The sequence below is a fragment of the Somniosus microcephalus genome, unplaced genomic scaffold, assembly GCF_052327205.1.
Source record: "Somniosus microcephalus isolate GS21.2 unplaced genomic scaffold, FLI_Smic_1.0 unresolved_chr4, whole genome shotgun sequence".
NCBI lineage: Eukaryota > Metazoa > Chordata > Chondrichthyes > Squaliformes > Somniosidae > Somniosus > Somniosus microcephalus.
In genome coordinates this window covers 52,735,766-52,755,244 of record NW_028225182.1, presented here as the reverse complement: position 1 = coordinate 52,755,244, position 19,479 = coordinate 52,735,766, and the positions used below count along the sequence as shown (strand labels likewise).

General features: G+C 57.1%; 1 protein-coding gene across 1 annotated transcript in view; it reads right to left on the bottom strand.

The window, feature by feature from the left end:
• Window positions 1–19,479, bottom strand: part of LOC147091097 (polyamine-transporting ATPase 13A3-like) — a 73,206-nt gene that overhangs the window by 48,644 nt on the left and 5,083 nt on the right. Inside the window, exons 4-8 of the mRNA XM_085977164.1 lie at window positions 17,456–17,526; window positions 14,696–14,776; window positions 14,517–14,586; window positions 10,883–11,017; window positions 2,450–2,522 (exon numbers count right to left, since the gene is read on the bottom strand). Coding sequence (XP_085833290.1) covers window positions 2,450–2,522; window positions 10,883–11,017; window positions 14,517–14,586; window positions 14,696–14,776; window positions 17,456–17,526 — 430 coding nt within the window. The remainder of the gene's footprint in view (window positions 1–2,449; window positions 2,523–10,882; window positions 11,018–14,516; window positions 14,587–14,695; window positions 14,777–17,455; window positions 17,527–19,479) is intronic.

Below are 19,479 nucleotides of genomic sequence, written 5' to 3'. Positions count from 1 at the left end.
GCTCCCTCACTACTGCCCCTCCGACAGTGCGGCGCTCCCTCAGTACTGCCCCTCCGACAGTGCATAGCTCCCTCAGTACTGCCCCTCCGACAGTGCGGCGCTCCCTCAGTACTGCCCCTCTGACAGTGCGGCGCTCCCTCAGTACTGTCCCTCTGACAGTGCGGCGCTCCCTCAGTACTGTCCCTCTGACAGTGCGGTCCTCCCTCAGTACTGCCCCTCCGACAGTGCGGCACTCCCTCAGTACTGTCCCTCTGACAGTGCAGTCCTCCCTCAGTACTGTCCCTCTGACAGTGCGGCGCTCCCTCAGTACCGTCCCTCTGACAGTGCGGTCCTCCCTCAGTACTGCCCCTCCGACAGTGCGGCGCTCCCTCAGTACTGTCCCTCTGACAGTGCGGTCCTCCCTCAGTACTGCCCCTCCGACAGTGCGGCACTCCCTCAGTACTGCCCCTCCGACAGTGCGGCGCTCCCTCAGTACTGTCCCTCTGACAGTGCGGCGCTCCCTCAGTACTGCCCCTCCCGACAGTGCGGCGCTCCCTCAGTACTGTCCCTCTGACAGTGCGGCACTCCCTCAGTACCGTCCCTCTGACAGTGCGGTCCTCCCTCAGTACTGCCCCTCCGACAGTGCGGCGCTCCCTCAGTACTGTCCCTCTGACAGTGCGGTCCTCCCTCAGTACTGCCCCTCCGACAGTGCGGCACTCCCTCAGTACTGCCCCTCCGACAGTGCGGCGCTCCCTCAGTACTGTCCCTCTGACAGTGCGGCGCTCCCTCAGTACTGCCCCTCCCGACAGTGCGGCGCTCCCTCAGTACTGTCCCTCTGACAGTGCGGCACTCCCTCAGTACTGTCCCTCTGACAGTGCAGTCCTCCCTCAGTACTGCCCCTCCGACAGTGCGGCGCTCCCTCAGTACTGTCCCTCTGACAGTGCGGTCCTCCCTCAGTACTGCCCCTCCGACAGTGCGGCGCTCCCTCAGTACTGTCCCTCTGACAGTGCAGTCCTCCCTCAGTACTGCCCCTCCGACAGTGCGGCGCTCCCTCAGTACTGTCCCTCTGACAGTGCGGCGCTCCCTCAGTACTGCCCCTCCCGACAGTGCGGTCCTCCCTCAGTACTGTCCCTCTGACAGTGCGGCACTCCCTCAGTACTGTCCCTCTGACAGTGCAGTCCTCCCTCAGTACTGTCCCTCTGACAGTGCGGCGCTCCCTCAGTACTGCCCCTCCGACAGTGCATAGCTCCCTCAGTACTGCCCCTCCGACAGTGCGGCGCTCCCTCAGTACTGCCCCTCTGACAGTGCGGCGCTCCCTCAGTACCGTCCCTCTGACAGTGCGGTCCTCCCTCAGTACTGCACTGAGAGTGTCGGCCCAGATTATGGGGTGCAGGTCACTGGAGTGGGACTTGAACCTATAGACCCAGAGGCTAGAGTGCTACCCACTGAGCCACGGCCGACACAATTGGGTCCACGAAAGGAATTCTCTGAGGAACAGGAAAAGGCCCAAACAAACCCACCCTCACGTCAACCTTCCCTACCCACTCTCTCCCCATTCCCCTCAATCCCTTCTCTCTCTAGAAGCACATCTCATTCTCTCCTAACACCATTTATATTCAGTCTGTTCAATGTCCTCCCCTTGGGACTTATCCCACAACTTGATTCTTGTTCCGTCTGACTTTCCTCCCTACCCCTAATATCCACCTTTTTTAAGTTGTGCTATTATTCAGAGTTAGGGTGCTGAACCACAACTTTATTGCTGGGGTAAATTTCTTTCCAATATGCCTTCCCCTCCTGGGCCAGGGTGAGGTAATCATTGGTTGGGGAGTCCCGATCCAGGGATGGAAAGCGCGTGTCTGAATGTTGGATAGATTGGGGTTAACTGTGATGCCCCCCACAGCTGAATAGAATCACCCCCCTTCTAGTATTTATCCAATTCCCCTTTTGAAAGTTACTATTGAATCTGCTCCCACCGCCCTTTCAGGCAGCGCGTTCCAGATCACAACAACTCGCTGCGTAAAAACATTCTCCTCATCTCCCCCCTGGTTCTTTTGCCGATTATCTTCAATCTGTGTCCTCTGGTTACCGACCCTCCTGCCACTGGAAACAGTTTCTCCTTATTTACTCGATCGAAACCCTTCACGATTTTGAACGCCTCCATTAAATCTCCTCTTAACCTTCTCTGCTCCAAGGAGGACCAATCCCAGCTTCTCCAGTCTCTGCACATAACTGTTCTCTCAGCTTCCCTTTGAACAAGAGTCCCGGGACAGAACAGGAGAGTGCCTTATTCCACTGCCCCATCGAGACCCCAGGCAAAGGACACGCTCATCCCCCTCTGTGTGAGCTGGAAGTGACCCCCCCCCCCCAGGTCCCGTGGATGGAAGGTCAGACCTTTACGTTCTGACCCAGTACAATTCCGCTCCTCTACCCGGCGCTCAGTAAGTCTCCGTGCGTGCTGGCCAGGACTTACCGCTTCCCTTCCTGAGTACAGTGACGCGGATGGAATTGTGCGACTGCACCATCTCATGCAACATTGTGTATTGCTGAAAAACAGACACCAACACCCATCAAATCCACGGCAATACCATCGCCGAATCCCCCACCATCAACATCCTGGGGGTCACCATCGACCAGAAACTCAACTGGACCAGCCACATAAATACTGTGGCAACAAGAGCAGGCCAGAGGCTGGGAATTCTGCGGCGAGTGTCTCACCTCCTGACTCCCCAAAGCCTTTCCACCATCTACAAGGCACAAGTCAGGAGTGTGATGGAATACTCTCCACTTGCCTGGATGAGTGCAGCTCCAACAACACTCAAGAAGCTCGACACCATTCAGGATAAAGCAGCCCGCTTGATCGACACCCCATCCTCCGCCTTAAACATTCACTCCCTCCACCACCGGCGCACTGTGTCTGCAGTGTGCACCATCTACAAGATGCACTGCAGCAACTCGCCAAGGCTTCTTCGGCAGCACCTCCCAAACCCGCGACCTCTTCCACCTAGAAGGACAAGGGCAGCAGGCGCATGGGAACACCACCACCTCCAAGTTCCCCTCCAAGTCACACACCATCCCGACTTGGAAATATATCAGCCGTTCCTTCATCATCGCTGGGTCAAAATCCTGGAACTCCCTCCCTAACAGCACTGTGGGAAACATAGAAGACAGGAGCAGGAGTAGGCCATTCGGCCCCTCGAGCCTGCTCCGCCATTCAATGAGATCATGGCTGATCATCCAAACTCAGTACCCTGTCCCTGCCTTCTCCCCATATCCCTTGATCCCTTTAGCCTTAAGAAATATATCTAACTCCTTCTTGAATATATTTAATGAATTGGCCTCAATTGCCTTCTGTGGTAGAGAATTCCACAGGTTCACCACTCTCTGGGTGAAGAAATTCCTCCTCATCTCTGTCCTAAATGGCTTACCCCTTATCTTTAGACTGTAGCACCTTCACCACACGGACGGCAGCGGTTCAAGAAGGCGGCTCACCACCACCTTCTCAAGGGCGATTAGGGATGAGCAATAAATGCTCGGCCTTGCCAGGGACACCCACATCCCAGGAACGAATTTTTAAAAAGGTACAGGTGCCAGGGAGCATCAGAACAACAAGTCCATTTATAAAACATTCCCATCCTCACTGCCCGCACCCCCCCATCCCGCACCTGCCCTTCCACCCCCACTAACTCAGTCGGTAAGTAGCCCTTCCGACGTGAAACTGAGCCATCCAGGTTCTACCCCCAGTTCGCGCTGTGTTAGCCCATCTCGGCCGAGGAGGCCCAGTAAGATTGGGGGGAGGGCAACAATTGGGCTCAGAGCCCCTGTGCGTGGGAGGGTCAAAATCAGCCCAAGTCTCGGGTTACCGTCGACGGCTCACGGGGGAATGTTGGGCTTGGCCGTGAAGCTCTCCCTGGTAGAATAGCCGCCACGGGCTAGGCTCATGCGGGAAGGGCGGCCGGTTGGGCTCACGTGTCAAAGGACGCCAAGGAGGCATTGGCATCTTCAGCAGAGGAGGAAGAGGGGTGAGGTTCGGCAATGAAATCGGAGGGAGGGGGGATTACTGTCTGAAACACCTACAAATGTTCACAATGGGGGAAATCACAGACACAGACCCCCGTCTCATCACCGTGTGGGGGAATCACAGACACAGACCCCCGTCCCATCACCGTGTGGGGGAATCACAGACACAGACCCCCGTCCTATCACCGTGTGGGGGAATCACAGACACACATCCCCGTCTCATCACCGTGTGGGGGGAATCGCAGACACAGACCCCCGTCCCATCACCGTGTGGGGGAATCACAGACACAGACCCCCGTCTCATCACCGTGTGGGGGAATCACAGACACAGACCCCCGTCCCATCACCGTGTGGGGGAATCGCAGACACAGACCCCCGTCCCATCACCGTGTGGGGGAATCACAGACACACATCCCCGTCTCATCACCGTGTGGGGGGAATCGCAGACACAGACCCCCGTCCCATCACCGTGTGAGGGAATCGCAGACACAGACCCCCGTCCCATCACCGTGCGGGGGAATCGCAGACACAGACCCCCGTCCCATCACAATGTGGGGGAATCACAGACACAGACCCCCGTCCCATCACAATGTGGGGGAATCACAGACACACATCCCCGTCCCATCACCGTGCGGGGGAATCACAGACACAGACCCCCGTCCCATCACCGTGTGGGGGAATCGCAGACACAGACCCCCGTCCCATCACCGTGTGGAGGAATCGCAGACACAGACCCCCGTCCTATCACCGTGTGGGGGAATCACAGACACACATCCCCGTCCCATCACCGTGTGGAGGAATCGCAGACACAGACCCGCGTCCCATCACCGTGTGGGGGAATCACAGACACAGACCCCCGTCCCATCACCGTGTGGAGGAATCGCAGACACAGACCCCCGTCCCATCACCGTGTGGGGGAATCGCAGACACAGACCCCCGTCCTATCACCGTGTGGGGGAATCACAGACACAGACCCCCGTCCCATCACCGTGCGGGGGAATCGCAGACACAGACCCCCGTCCCATCACCGTGTGGGGGAATCACAGACACAGACCCCCGTCCCATCACCGTGCGGGGGAATCGCAGACACAGACCCCCGTCCCATCACCGTGTGGAGGAATCGCAGACACAGACCCGCGTCCCATCACCGTGTGGAGGAATCGCAGACACAGACCCCCGTCCTATCACCGTGTGGGGGAATCACAGACACACATCCCCGTCCCATCACCGTGTGGGGGAATCGCAGACACAGAACCCCGTCCCATCACCGTGTGGGGGAATCGCAGACACAGACCCCCGTCCCATCACCGTGTGGGGGAATCGCAGACACAGACCCCCGTCCCATCACCGTGTGGGGGAATCGCAGACACAGACCCCCGTCCCATCACCGTGTGGGGGAATCGCAGACACAGACCCCCGTCCCATCACCGTGTGGGGGAATCGCAGACACAGACCCCCGTCCCATCACCGTGTGGAGGAATCGCAGACACAGACCCCCGTCCCATCACCGTGTGGGGGAATCACAGACACACATCCCCGTCCCATCACCGTGTGGGGGAATCGCAGACACAGACCCCCGTCCCATCACCGTGTGGGGGAATCGCAGACACAGACCCCCGTCCCATCACCGTGCGGGGGAATCGCAGACACAGACCCCCGTCCCATCACCGTGTGGGGGAATCGCAGACACAGACCCCCGTCCCATCACCGTGCGGGGGAATCACAGACACAGACCCCCGTCCCATCACCGTGCGGGGGAATCGCAGACACAGACCCCCGTCCCATCACCGTGTGGAGGAATCACAGACACACATCCCCGTCCCATCACCGTGTGGGGGAATCGCAGACACAGACCCGCGTCCCATCACTGTGAGGGGGAATCACAGACACAGACCCCCGTCCCATCACCGTGCGGGGGAATCGCAGACACAGACCCACGTCCCATCACCGTGTGGGGGAATCGCAGACACAGACCCGCGTCCCATCACTGTGAGGGGGAATCACAGACACAGACCCCCGTCCCATCACCATGTGGGGGGATCGCAGACACACATCCCCGTCCCATCACCGTGTGGGGGAATCACAGACACAGACCCGCGTCCCATCACCGTGTGGGGGAATCACAGACACAGACCCCCGTCCCATCACCGTGTGGGGGAATCGCAGACACAGACCCCCGTCCCATCACCATGTGGGGGGATCGCAGACACACATCCCCGTCCCATCACCGTGTGGGGGAATCACAGACACAGACCCGCGTCCCATCACCGTGTGGGGGAATCACAGACACAGACCCCCGTCCCATCACCGTGTGGGGGAATCGCAGACACAGACCCCCGTCCCATCACCATGTGGGGGGATCGCAGACACACATCCCCGTCCCATCACCGTGTGGGGGAATCACAGACACAGACCCGCGTCCCATCACCGTGTGGGGGAATCACAGACACAGACCCGCGTCCCATCACCGTGTGGGGGAATCACAGACACAGACCCCCGTCCCATCACCGTGTGGGGGAATCACAGACACAGACCCCCGTCCCATCACCGTGTGGGGGAATCACAGACACAGACCCGCGTCCCATCACCGTGTGGGGGAATCACAGACACAGACCCCCGTCCCATCACCATGTGGGGGAATCGCAGACACACATCCCCGTCCCATCACCGTGTGGGGGAATCACAGACACAGACCCCCGTCCCATCACTGTGAGGGGGAATCACAGACACAGACCCCCGTCCCATCACCGTGTGGGGGAATCGCAGACACAGACCCCCGTCCCATCACCGTGTGGGGGAATCGCAGACACAGACCCCCGTCCCATCACCGTGTGGGGGAATCACAGACACAGACCCCCGTCCCATCACCGTGTGGGGGAATCGCAGACACAGACCCCCGTCCCATCACCGTGTGGGGGAATCGCAGACACAGACCCGCGTCCTATCACCGTGTGGGGGAATCGCAGACACAGACCCCCGTCCCATCACCGTGCGGGGGAATCGCAGACACAGACCCCCGTCCCATCACCGTGCGGGGGAATCGCAGACACAGACCCGCGTCCCATCACCGTGTGGGGGAATCGCAGACACAGACCCGCGTCCCATCACCGTGTGGGGGAATCGCAGACACAGACCCCCGTCCCATCACCGTGCGGGGGAATCGCAGACACAGACCCCCGTCCCATCACCGTGTGGGGGAATCACAGACACAGACCCGCGTCCCATCACCGTGTGGGGGAATCGCAGACACAGACCCCCGTCCCATCACCGTGTGGGGGAATCACAGACACAGACCCGCGTCCCATCACCGTGTGGGGGAATCACAGACACAGACCCCCGTCCCGTCACCGTGTGGGGGAATCACAGACACAGACCCCAGTCCCATCACCGTGTGGGGGAATCGCAGACACAGACCCCAGTCCCGTCACCGTGTGGGGGAATCACAGACACAGACCCCAGTCCCGTCACCGTGTGGGGGAATCACAGACACAGACCCCCGTCCCATCACCGTGTGGGGGAATCACAGACACAGACCCCCGTCCCATCACCGTGTGGGGGAATCACAGACACAGACCCCAGTCCCGTCACCGTGTGGGGGAATCACAGACACAGACCCCCGTCCCGTCACCGTGTGGGGGAATCGCAGACACAGACCCCCGTCCCATCACCGTGTGGGGGAATCGCAGACACAGACCCCCGTCCCATCACCGTGTGGGGGAATCGCAGACACAGACCCCCGTCCCATCACCATGTGGGGGGATCGCAGACACACATCCCCGTCCCATCACCGTGTGGGGGAATCACAGACACAGACCCGCGTCCCATCACCGTGTGGGGGAATCACAGACACAGACCCCCGTCCCATCACCGTGTGGGGGAATCGCAGACACAGACCCCCGTCCCATCACCATGTGGGGGGATCGCAGACACACATCCCCGTCCCATCACCGTGTGGGGGAATCACAGACACAGACCCGCGTCCCATCACCGTGTGGGGGAATCACAGACACAGACCCGCGTCCCATCACCGTGTGGGGGAATCACAGACACAGACCCCCGTCCCATCACCGTGTGGGGGAATCACAGACACAGACCCCCGTCCCATCACCGTGTGGGGGAATCACAGACACAGACCCGCGTCCCATCACCGTGTGGGGGAATCACAGACACAGACCCCCGTCCCATCACCATGTGGGGGAATCGCAGACACACATCCCCGTCCCATCACCGTGTGGGGGAATCACAGACACAGACCCCCGTCCCATCACTGTGAGGGGGAATCACAGACACAGACCCCCGTCCCATCACCGTGTGGGGGAATCGCAGACACAGACCCCCGTCCCATCACCGTGTGGGGGAATCGCAGACACAGACCCCCGTCCCATCACCGTGTGGGGGAATCACAGACACAGACCCCCGTCCCATCACCGTGTGGGGGAATCGCAGACACAGACCCCCGTCCCATCACCGTGTGGGGGAATCGCAGACACAGACCCGCGTCCTATCACCGTGTGGGGGAATCGCAGACACAGACCCCCGTCCCATCACCGTGCGGGGGAATCGCAGACACAGACCCCCGTCCCATCACCGTGCGGGGGAATCGCAGACACAGACCCGCGTCCCATCACCGTGTGGGGGAATCGCAGACACAGACCCGCGTCCCATCACCGTGTGGGGGAATCGCAGACACAGACCCCCGTCCCATCACCGTGCGGGGGAATCGCAGACACAGACCCCCGTCCCATCACCGTGTGGGGGAATCACAGACACAGACCCGCGTCCCATCGCCGTGTGGGGGAATCGCAGACACAGACCCCCGTCCCATCACCGTGTGGGGGAATCACAGACACAGACCCGCGTCCCATCACCGTGTGGGGGAATCACAGACACAGACCCCCGTCCCGTCACCGTGTGGGGGAATCACAGACACAGACCCCAGTCCCATCACCGTGTGGGGGAATCGCAGACACAGACCCCAGTCCCGTCACCGTGTGGGGGAATCACAGACACAGACCCCAGTCCCGTCACCGTGTGGGGGAATCACAGACACAGACCCCCGTCCCATCACCGTGTGGGGGAATCACAGACACAGACCCCCGTCCCATCACCGTGTGGGGGAATCACAGACACAGACCCCAGTCCCGTCACCGTGTGGGGGAATCACAGACACAGACCCCCGTCCCATCACCGTGTGGGGGAATCGCAGACACAGACCCCCGTCCCATCACCGTGTGGGGGAATCGCAGACACAGACCCCCGTCCCATCACCGTGTGGGGGAATCGCAGACACAGACCCCCGTCCCATCACCGTGCGGGGGAATCGCAGACACAGACCCCCGTCCCATCACCGTGCGGGGGAATCGCAGACACAGACCCCCGTCCCATCACCGTGTGGGGGAATCGCAGACACAGACCCCCGTCTCATCACCGTGTGGGGGAATCGCAGACACAGACCCCCATCCCATCACCGTGTGGGGGAATCGCAGACACAGACCCCCGTCCCATCACCGTGTGGAGGAATCACAGACACAGACCCGCGTCCCATCACCGTGTGGGGGAATCGCAGACACAGACCCCGTCCCATCACCGTGTGGGGGAATCGCAGACACAGACCCGCGTCCCATCACCGTGTGGGGGAATCACAGACACAGACCCCCGTCCCATCACCGTGTGGAGGAATCACAGACACAGACCCGCGTCCCATCACCGTGCGGGGGAATCGCAGACACAGACCCCTGTCCCATCACCGTGCGGGGGAATCACAGACACAGACCCCCGTCCCATCACCGTGTGGAGGAATCACAGACACAGACCCCCGTCCCATCACCGTGTGGGGAATCACAGACACAGACCCCCGTCCCATCACCGTGTGGAGGAATCACAGACACAGACCCCCGTCCCATCACCGTGTGGGGGAATCGCAGACACAGACCCCCGTCCCATCACCGTGTGGGGGAATCGCAGACACAGACCCCCGTCCCATCACTGTGCGGGGGAATCGCAGACACAGACCCCCGTCCCGTCACCGTGTGGGGGAATCGCAGACACAGACCCCCGTCCCATCACCGTGTGGGGGAATCGCAGACACAGACCCCCGTCCCATCACCGTGCGGGGGAATCGCAGACACAGCCCCGCGTCTCATCACCGTGTGGAGGAATCGCAGACACAGACCCCCATCCCGTCACCGTGTGGGGGGAATCGCAGACACAGACCCCCGTCCCATCACCGTGTGGGGGAATCGCAGACACAGACCCCCGTCCCGTCACCGTGCGGGGGAATCGCAGACACAGACCCCCGTCCCATCACCGTGCGGGGGAATCGCAGACACAGACCCCCGTCCCATCACCGTGCGGGGGAATCACAGACACAGACCCGCGTCCCATCACCGTGCGGGGGAATCGCAGACACAGACCCCCATCCCATCACCGTGCGGGGGAATCGCAGACACAGACCCCCGTCCCATCACCGTGTGGGGGAATCACAGACACAGACCCCCGTCCCATCACCGTGTGGGAGAATCGCAGACACAGACCCCCGTCCCATCACCGTGTGGGGGAATCACAGACACAGACCCGCGTCCCATCACCGTGTGGGGGAATCGCAGACACAGACCCGCGTCCCATCACCGTGTGGGGGGATCGCAGACACAGACCCCCGTCCCATCACCGTGTGGGGAAATCAGAGGCGTGGACCTGAGTCACATCAGTCCAAGGTCCAGTTTTGCTGAGATTGGCCCCCTCAAGCAGACAGCCAGTGGGATTCCGGCCCTCAGTAAAGCGTTGGTGAGAGGGAATGTTGAGAATGGTCAGGGTGGGCCATCCAGGGGCAGTACCCACACTCCTTTACCGCGCTGGCGCAGCCCACGCTCTCCCGTCCAGCTCTTACCTTGCGAGCGGTATACAAGGACAAGGCGATGGAGCAGATGCTCATCACGATGATGGCGACCGCGTATGGGTAGTAGGCCTCCACGAACCACAGGATAACGCTGAACGCCTGGAATGCGTAGAAAGGATTCAAGATCTGCGGAGAGACAGCAGGTGGGCGTAAAAGATCCCGCGGCATTATTTCACTAAAAAAAATAAGTGATTATCTGGTCATTGATCATCTTTCTCATTGTGGGATCTTGCTGTGCGCAAATTGGCCGCCGCGTTTCCTACATTACAATGGTGATGGCCCTTCATTGCCTGTAAAGGACTTCAGAACATCCTGAGGCGGTGAAAGGACACTATATAAATAAATGCAAGTCTTTCTTTCGATCTAAGCACGATTGGAATGACGAGGTCGAACGACTGGGACGTTCCCAGTGCGTTCCCACCGGAGAATGGACAGGCGGGGACTTGGGTTCGTGCCCAAGGTCTGGACAGCCCACAGGGGACCCTTCCTCAAACACCGGGAGAGAAGATTGGCTGCAAGAAGAAGAGGTCTGATTAGGAACATAGGAACAGGAGGCGGACATTCAGCCCCCTCGAGCCTGTTCCGCCATTCAATGAGATCATGGCTGATCTGCGACCCAACTCCATCTACCCGCCTCTGCCCCATATCCCTTAACAGAAATCCATCAATCTCCGATTTAAAATTAACAACTGACCTTGCATCAATTGCCATTTGCGGAAGAGAGTGTGTGTAGAAGTGTTTCCTAACTACACTCCTGAAAGGTCTGGCTCTAATTTTTAGACTATACCCCCTAGTCCTAGACTCCCCAACTACCAGAAATAGATTCTCTCTCTCTAACCTGTCAGGTCCCCTAAATATCTTGAAATCTTCGATCAGATCATCCCTTAAGCTTCTAAATTCCAGGGAATATATCCCTAGTTTGTGTCATCGCCTCGTAACTTAACCCTTGGAGTCCGGTATCATTCTGGTAAACCTACGCTGCCCCCCCTCCAAGGCCAATCTATCCTTCCTAAGGTGCGGGGCCCAGAACTGCTCCCAGTGCTCCAGGTGTGGTCTAACCAGGGTTTTGTACAGCTGCAGCATAACTTCTACCTCCTTGTATTCTAGTCCTCGAGTAGATTGGGACTCTACTCATTGGAGTTCAGAAGAATGAGAGGCGATCTTATTGAAACATATAAGATTGTGAAGGGTTGGATCGGGTGGATGCGGGGAGGATGTTCCCGATGATGGGTGAAACTAGAACTAGGGGGCATAGTCTTAGAATAAGGGGCTGCTCTTTCAAAACTGAGATGAGGAGGAACTACTTCACTCAGAGGGTGGTAGGTCCATGGAATATGCTGCCCCAAAAAGCTGTAGGAGCTACATCATTACATAAATTTAAAACAGAAATAGACAGTTTCCTAGAAGTAAAGGGAATTAAGGGTTACGGGGAGCGGGCAGGAATTTGGACATGAGTCTAGGTTCGGATCGGACATGGCCCTGTGGGTAGCGGAGCGGGCCCAGGGGCCGTGTAGCCTGATCCTGCTCCTATTTCGTGTGTCTAATTCTGTTAGATTCAGGAGATGGTTCTGTGATAGTAGATTGGCGGTTAGGATCAGATCAGCCATGATCTTATTGAATGGTGGAGCAGGCTCGAGGGGCCGATTGGCCTACTCCTGCTCCTATTTCTTATGTTCTTATGTTCTTATATAAAGGCCAGGAATCCATTAGCCTTTTTGATTATTTTCTGTACCGGTCTGTCCATGACATTTTAATGATCTATGTACCTGGACCCCCCCCCCCCAAGTCTCTCTGGACCCCCACTGTTTCTAGCTTTTCACCATTTAGAAAATACCCTGTTCTATCCTTTTTAGGTCCAAGATGGATGACCTCACACTTGCCTACACTGAAATCCATTTGCCACAGTTTTGCCCATTCACTTAATCTGTCGATAACCCTTTGTAATTTTATGCTTCCAACTACACTGCCGACAACGCCGCCTATCTTTGAGTCAGCGGCAAATTTGGATCGATGACTTTCTATGCCATTGTCTAAGTGGTTAACCTCCCTCTCCCCCACGCTCCTTCAAAGCAGTCCGGGGAGCAGGTCTCCTGAACAGGGGAAGTCCCTGGCCTCACTCAGGCCTGGTGGAGGAGATAACTCGATCGCTGAAGACCTGGCAAAGGCCAAGCACTGCACAGCAAGCTGCTGGGATGGGTAAGAGGTAGACAATCTGAATGTTGCTCTTTGATGAAGCCAAGCTCGGGTTTGGATGGTCGGTAGAAGGGGGGGAGACTGAGGGAGGCGAGGAGATCGATGGTCCTGCGCTATAGGGCGTGGCCTTTCATCCATGGCTTGGAGGTTCTGGCAGGGAATGAGTATGAGCAGATGGTGCGAGGGGTCTGCCCTTCAACACAGCGAGGATGCAGGGTGCTGGAAGAGTGTGTAACACGAGCCATTCAGGGGAACCAGACACGTAGGTTCATGGGAACACTGAGCAGAGTAACATTGATAAAATCGCTTAGGAGAGGAAGAGAAGAAAGTTCAGAGGTGGACTGGCCAAAGTGACCTAACAGGAGTCAGCGTCCATAGAACCCATACCCCAGTGAGAGTCAGTGTCTGGGCAACTGTACCCCAGTGAGAGTCAGTGTGTGTGGAACTGTACCCCAGTGAGAGTCAGTGTCTGTGGAACTGTACCCCAGTGAGAGTCAGTGTCTGTGGAACTGTACCCCAGTGAGAGTCAGTGTCTGTGGAACTGTCCCCCAGTGAGAGTCAGTGTCTGTGGAACTGTCCCCCAGTGAGAGTCAGTGTCTGTGGAACTGTACCCCAGTGAGAGTCAGTGTCTGTGGAACTGTACCCCAGTGAGAGTCAGTGTCTGTGGAACTGTACCCCAGTGAGAGTCAGTGTCTGTGGAACTGTACCCCAGTGAGAGTCAGTGTCTGTGGAACTGTACCCCAGTGAGAGTCAGTGTCTGTGGAACTGTACCCCAGTGAGAGTCAGTGTCTGTGGAACTGTACCCCAGTGAGAGTCAGTGTCTGGGCAACTGTACCCCAGTGAGAGTCAGTGTCTGTGGAACTGTACCCCAGTGAGAGTCAGTGTCTGTGGAACTGTACCCCAGTGAGAGTCAGTGTCTGTGGAACTGTACCCCAGTGAGAGTCAGTGTCTGGGCAACTGTACCCCAGTGAGAGTCAGTGTCTGTGGAACTGTACCCCAGTGAGAGTCAGTGTGTGTGGAACTGTACCCCAGTGAGAGTCAGTGTCTGTGGAACTGTACCCCAGTGAGAGTCAGTGTCTGTGGAGCTGTACCCCAGTGAGAGTCAGTGTCTGTGGAACTGTACCCCAGTGAGAGTCAGTTTCTGTGGAACTGCACTCCAGTGAGAGTCAGTGTCTGTGGAACTGTACCCCAGTGAGAGTCAGTGTCTGTGGAACTGAACCCCAGTGAGAGTCCGTGTCTGTGGAACTGTACCCCAGTGAGAGTCTGTGGAACTGTACCCCAGTGAGAGTCAGTGTCTGTGGAACTGTACCCCAGTGAGAGTCAGTGTCTGTGGAACTGTACCCCAGTGAGAGTCAGTGCCTTCAGGAGGGTCACAGAAACCTGGGCAGGGTAGAGATGGACAGGTGAACCAGATTACTGCGAGTGCACTTACCTCTTTACCCAGGAGCTTCCAGTACGGGGGCACCTGGACGGCAATAATATTTGGCCCGTAAATCAGTTTTCTAGGAGAAATGATTTCAGAAAAGTAATCGAACGTGTGGGCAACAAAGAAACAGACAAAAAAATCTTTGGACCGCGAGGGTTTCGGGTTTTTAAAAAAAAAAAAATAACCTGTTTTGAGATTCCTGGTAAACCAAACCGTCGAGGTACCTCTTGTGGAGATCGGAGCAGGAGACATTCTGTTCCAGACCTCTGGAAGAGAGCAAGATACCGAAGTGAGTCGGATATACAGAGACGGGGGCAGAGAAAAGGACTGATCAGGAAGGGAGGGGCAGACAAGAGCAGCCAAAGGGAGAGGGGGAGCGTCGAACGCGAGTTCAAATCCCACCGTGGCTTTCTGAGAATTTGAATTCAGTTACAACAACAACAACAATTTGCATTTATATAGTGCCTTTAACGTAGTAAAACGTCACGAGGCGCTTCACAGGAGCGAATATCAAACAAAATTTGACACCGAGCCACATAAGGAGATATTAGGGCAGGTGACCAAAAGCTTGGTCAAAGAGGTCGGTTTTACGAACCGTCTTAAAGGAGGAGAGAGAGGCGGAGAGGTTTAGGGAGGGAATTCCAGAGCTCGGGGCCCAGGCAGCTGAAGGCACGGCCGCCAATGGTGGAGCGATGGGAGTGGGGGATGGACAAGAGGCCAGAATTGGAGGAGCGCAGACAGCTGGGAGGGTCGTGGGGCTGGAGGAGGTTACAGAGATAGGGAGGATCGTGGGGCTGGAGGAGGTTACAGAGATAGGGAGGGTTGTAGGGGCTGGAGGAGGTTACAGAGATAGGGAGGGGTGTAGGGGCTGGAGGAGGTTACAGAGATAGGGAGGGGTGTGGGGCTGGAGGAGGTTACAGAGATAGGGAGGGTTGTAGGGGCTGGAGGAGGTTACAGAGATAGGGAGGATCGTGGGGCTGGAGGCGGTTACAGAGATAGGGAGGATCGTGGGGCTGGAGGAGGTTACAGAGATAGGGAGGATCGTGGGGCTGGAGGAGGTTACAGAGATAGGGAGGATCGTGGGGCTGGAGGAGGTTACAGAGATAGGGAGGGGTGTAGGGGCTGGAGGAGGTTACAGAGATAGGGAGGGGTGTAGGGGCTGGAGGAGGTTACAGAGATAGGGAGGGGTGTAGGGGCTGGAGGAGGTTACAGAGATAGGGAGGGGTGTAGGGGCTGGAGGAGGTTACAGAGATAGGGAGGTTGTGGGGCTGGAGGAGGTTACAGAGATAGGGAGGTTGTGGGGCTGGAGGAGGTTACAGAGATAGGGAGGGGTGTAGGGGCTGGAGGAGGTTACAGAGATAGGGAGGGGTGTAGGGGCTGGAGGAGGTTACAGAGATAGGGAGGGGTGTAGGGGCTGGAGGAGGTTACAGAGATAGGGAGGGGTGTAGGGCTGGAGGAGGTTACAGAGATAGGGAGGGTCGTGGGGCTGGAGGAGGTTACAGAGATAGGGAGGGTTGTAGGGGCTGGAGGAGGTTACAGAGATAGGGAGGGTCGTGGGGCTGGAGGAGGTTACAGAGATAGGGAGGGGTGTAGGGCTGGAGGAGGTTACAGAGATAGGGAGGATCGTGGGGCTGGAGGAGGTTACAGAGATAGGGAGGGTTGTAGGGCTGGAGGAGGTTACAGAGATAGGGAGGGTCGTGGGGCTGGAGGAGGTTACAGAGATAGGGAGGTTGTGGGGCTGGAGGAGGTTACAGAGATAGGGAGGGTCGTGGGGCTGGAGGAGGTTACAGAGATAGGGAGGGTTGTAGGGCTGGAGGAGGTTACAGAGATAGGGAGGGGTGTAGGGCTGGAGGAGGTTACAGAGATAGGGAAGGTCGTGGGGCTGGAGGAGGTTACAGAGATAGGGAGGTTGTAGGGCTGGAGGAGGTTACAGAGATAGGGAGGGGTGTGGGGCTGGAGGAGGTTACAGAGATAGGGAGGGTTGTAGGGGCTGGAGGAGGTTACAGAGATAGGGAGGGTTGTAGGGGCTGGAGGAGGTTACAGAGATAGGGAGGGTTGTAGGGGCTGGAGGAGGTTACAGAAATAGGGAGGGGTGTAGGGGCTGGAGGAGGTTACAGAGATAGGGAGGGGTGTAGGGGCTGGAGGAGGTTACAGAGATAGGGAGGATCGTGGGGCTGGAGGAGTTTACAGAGATAGGGAGGGTTGTAGGGCTGGAGGAGGTTACAGAGATAGGGAGGGTTGTAGGGGCTGGAGGAGGTTACAGAGATAGGGAGGGTCGTGGGGCTGGAGGAGGTTACAGAGATAGGGAGGGGTGTAGGGCTGGAGGAGGTTACAGAGATAGGGAAGGTCGTGGGGCTGGAGGAGGTTACAGGGATAGGGAGGTTGTAGGGCTGGAGGAGGTTACAGAGATAGGGAGGGGTGTGGGGCTGGAGGAGGTTACAGAGATAGGGAGGGTTGTAGGGGCTGGAGGAGGTTACAGAGATAGGGAGGGTTGTAGGGGCTGGAGGAGGTTACAGAGATAGGGAGGGTTGTAGGGGCTGGAGGAGGTTACAGAAATAGGGAGGGGTGTAGGGGCTGGAGGAGGTTACAGAGATAGGGAGGGGTGTAGGGGCTGGAGGAGGTTACAGAGATAGGGAGGATCGTGGGGCTGGAGGAGTTTACAGAGATAGGGAGGGTTGTAGGGCTGGAGGAGGTTACAGAGATAGGGAGGGTTGTAGGGGCTGGAGGAGGTTACAGAGATAGGGAGGGTCGTGGGGCTGGAGGAGGTTACAGAGATAGGGAGGGTCGTGGGGCTGGAGGAGGTTACAGAGATAGGGAGAGGGGAGAGGCCACAGAGGGATTTGAACACATGGAGCAGAATTTTTAAAATCGAGGCGTTGCTTAACCAAAACAAAAACCTGGTGATAAAAAGCTGATCTCAGCCTGGCCAATACGGAGCTTCCTACCTCAGTACAATGAAGGATCGCTTGTTGGGGTCCCAGATGTACCGAATACTTTGGTGCTGTAGATATCGGATCTGAGACAGGAGAGGAGGAATTAAACGGTGATCTGAATTCCCAGACTCTTTCCTCTCGCAAGACCCCCATTCAGTTCTTCCCACTTCAATTATCATCCCCCCCTGCAAGTGTGACTGATTGGCAGGATATAAATGTGAGGTGTGGCCTCCAGAGTAGGTCGGAGGCTGGGTATTCTGTGGCGAGTGTCTCACCTCCTGGCTCCCCAAAGCCTTTCCACCATCTACAAGGCACAAGTCAGGAGTGTGATGGAATACTCTCCACTTGCCTGGATGAGTGCAGCTCCAACAACACTCAAGAAGCTCGACACCATCCGGGACAAAGCAGCCCGCTTGATCGACACCTCATCCACCACCTTAAACATTCACTCCCTCCACCACCGGCGCACCGTGGCTGCAGTGTGTACCATCTACAAGATGCACTGCAGCAACTCGCCAAGGCTTCTTCGGCAGCACCTCCCAAACCCGCGACCTCTTCCACCTAGAAGGACAAGGGCAGCAGGCGCATGGAAACACCACTGACATGAATCTTGCCATTCATGTGAAAATGACTGATGTAATAATACTGGGTGGCCTGCTGGTGGCGCTGTCCAGGGAGAGTATAAATACTCGGGTATGGGCCCAGCTTGCTCGGGACATTCTTTAACAGGAACTAGTGAAGGACACAACTAGACCTCCATGTTGAAAAACAGTTGATTAAAGTTTTGTTTAATACTCAGACCGAATGCCTAGTAGTTTTCTTACGTCAACCACCACCTCCAAGTCACACACCATCCTGACTTGGAAATATATCGGCTGTTCCTTCATCGTCGCTGGGTCAAAGTCCTGGTTGTTAATCTTTGTAATTCTCTACCCCAGGGAGCTGTGGAGTCGGAGTCAGCGAATATATTCAAGGTGGAGATAGAGAGATATTTGAACTACAGGGGAGTCAAGGGTTATGGGGAGCGGGCGGGAAAGTGGTTTGAGGCCAAGATCAGATCAGCCATGATCTTATTGAATGGCGGAGCAGGCTCGAGGGGCCGAATGGCCGACTCCTGCTCCTATTTCTTATGTTAGAGGGAGTGCAACGAAGGTTCACCAGACTGGTTCCTGGGATGGGGGGATTGTCCTATGAGGAGAGATTGAGTAGACTAGGCCTATATTCTCTAGAGTTTAGAAGAATGAGAGGTGATCTCATTGAAACATACAAAATTCTTACAGGGCTTGACAGGGTAGATGCAGGGAGGATGTTTCCCCTGGCTGGGGAGTCTAGAACCAGGGGTCACAGTCTCAGAATAAGGGGTCGGCATTTAGGACTGAGATGAGGAGAAATTTCTTCACACAGAGGGTGGTGAATCTTTGGAATTCTCTGCCCCAGAGGGCTCTGGAGGCTCAGTCGTTGAGTATATTAGAGACAGAAGTTGATAGATTTTTTTGTATATTAAGGGAATCAAGGGATATGGGGATAGTGCGGGAAAGTGGAATTGAGGTAGAAGATCAGCCGTGATCTGATTGAATGGCAGAGCAGGCTCGAGGGGCCGAATGGCCGACTCCTGCTCCTGTTTCTTATGTTTTTATGAACTCCTCCCACCCGCTAACAGCACTGTGGGAGCACCTTCACCACACGGACTGCAGCGGTTCAAGGCGGCGGCTCCACCACCACCTTCTCGAGGGCAACTAGGGATGGGCAATAAATGCTCGGCCTCGCCAGCGACGCCCACATCCCAGGAACAAATTTTTAAAAAAGTCAAGGGGGACCGAGCCACGTGTGAGATGGTCTAATCGCAACCGAAATAATGGGGGCCACGCGCCCATGTGCTAAACGCGCCCCTCACAAAACAGGCGGCCCATCTCCCTGTGAAAGCCCCCTTTGAAAGTCCGGCCTCTTCCCTGTTTGCTTTCTGTCTGAGGCTCATTCATGAATAATGGGCAGTTGAGTGAGGTACAGGAGGGCCAGCTAATACCCAAGGGACTGTA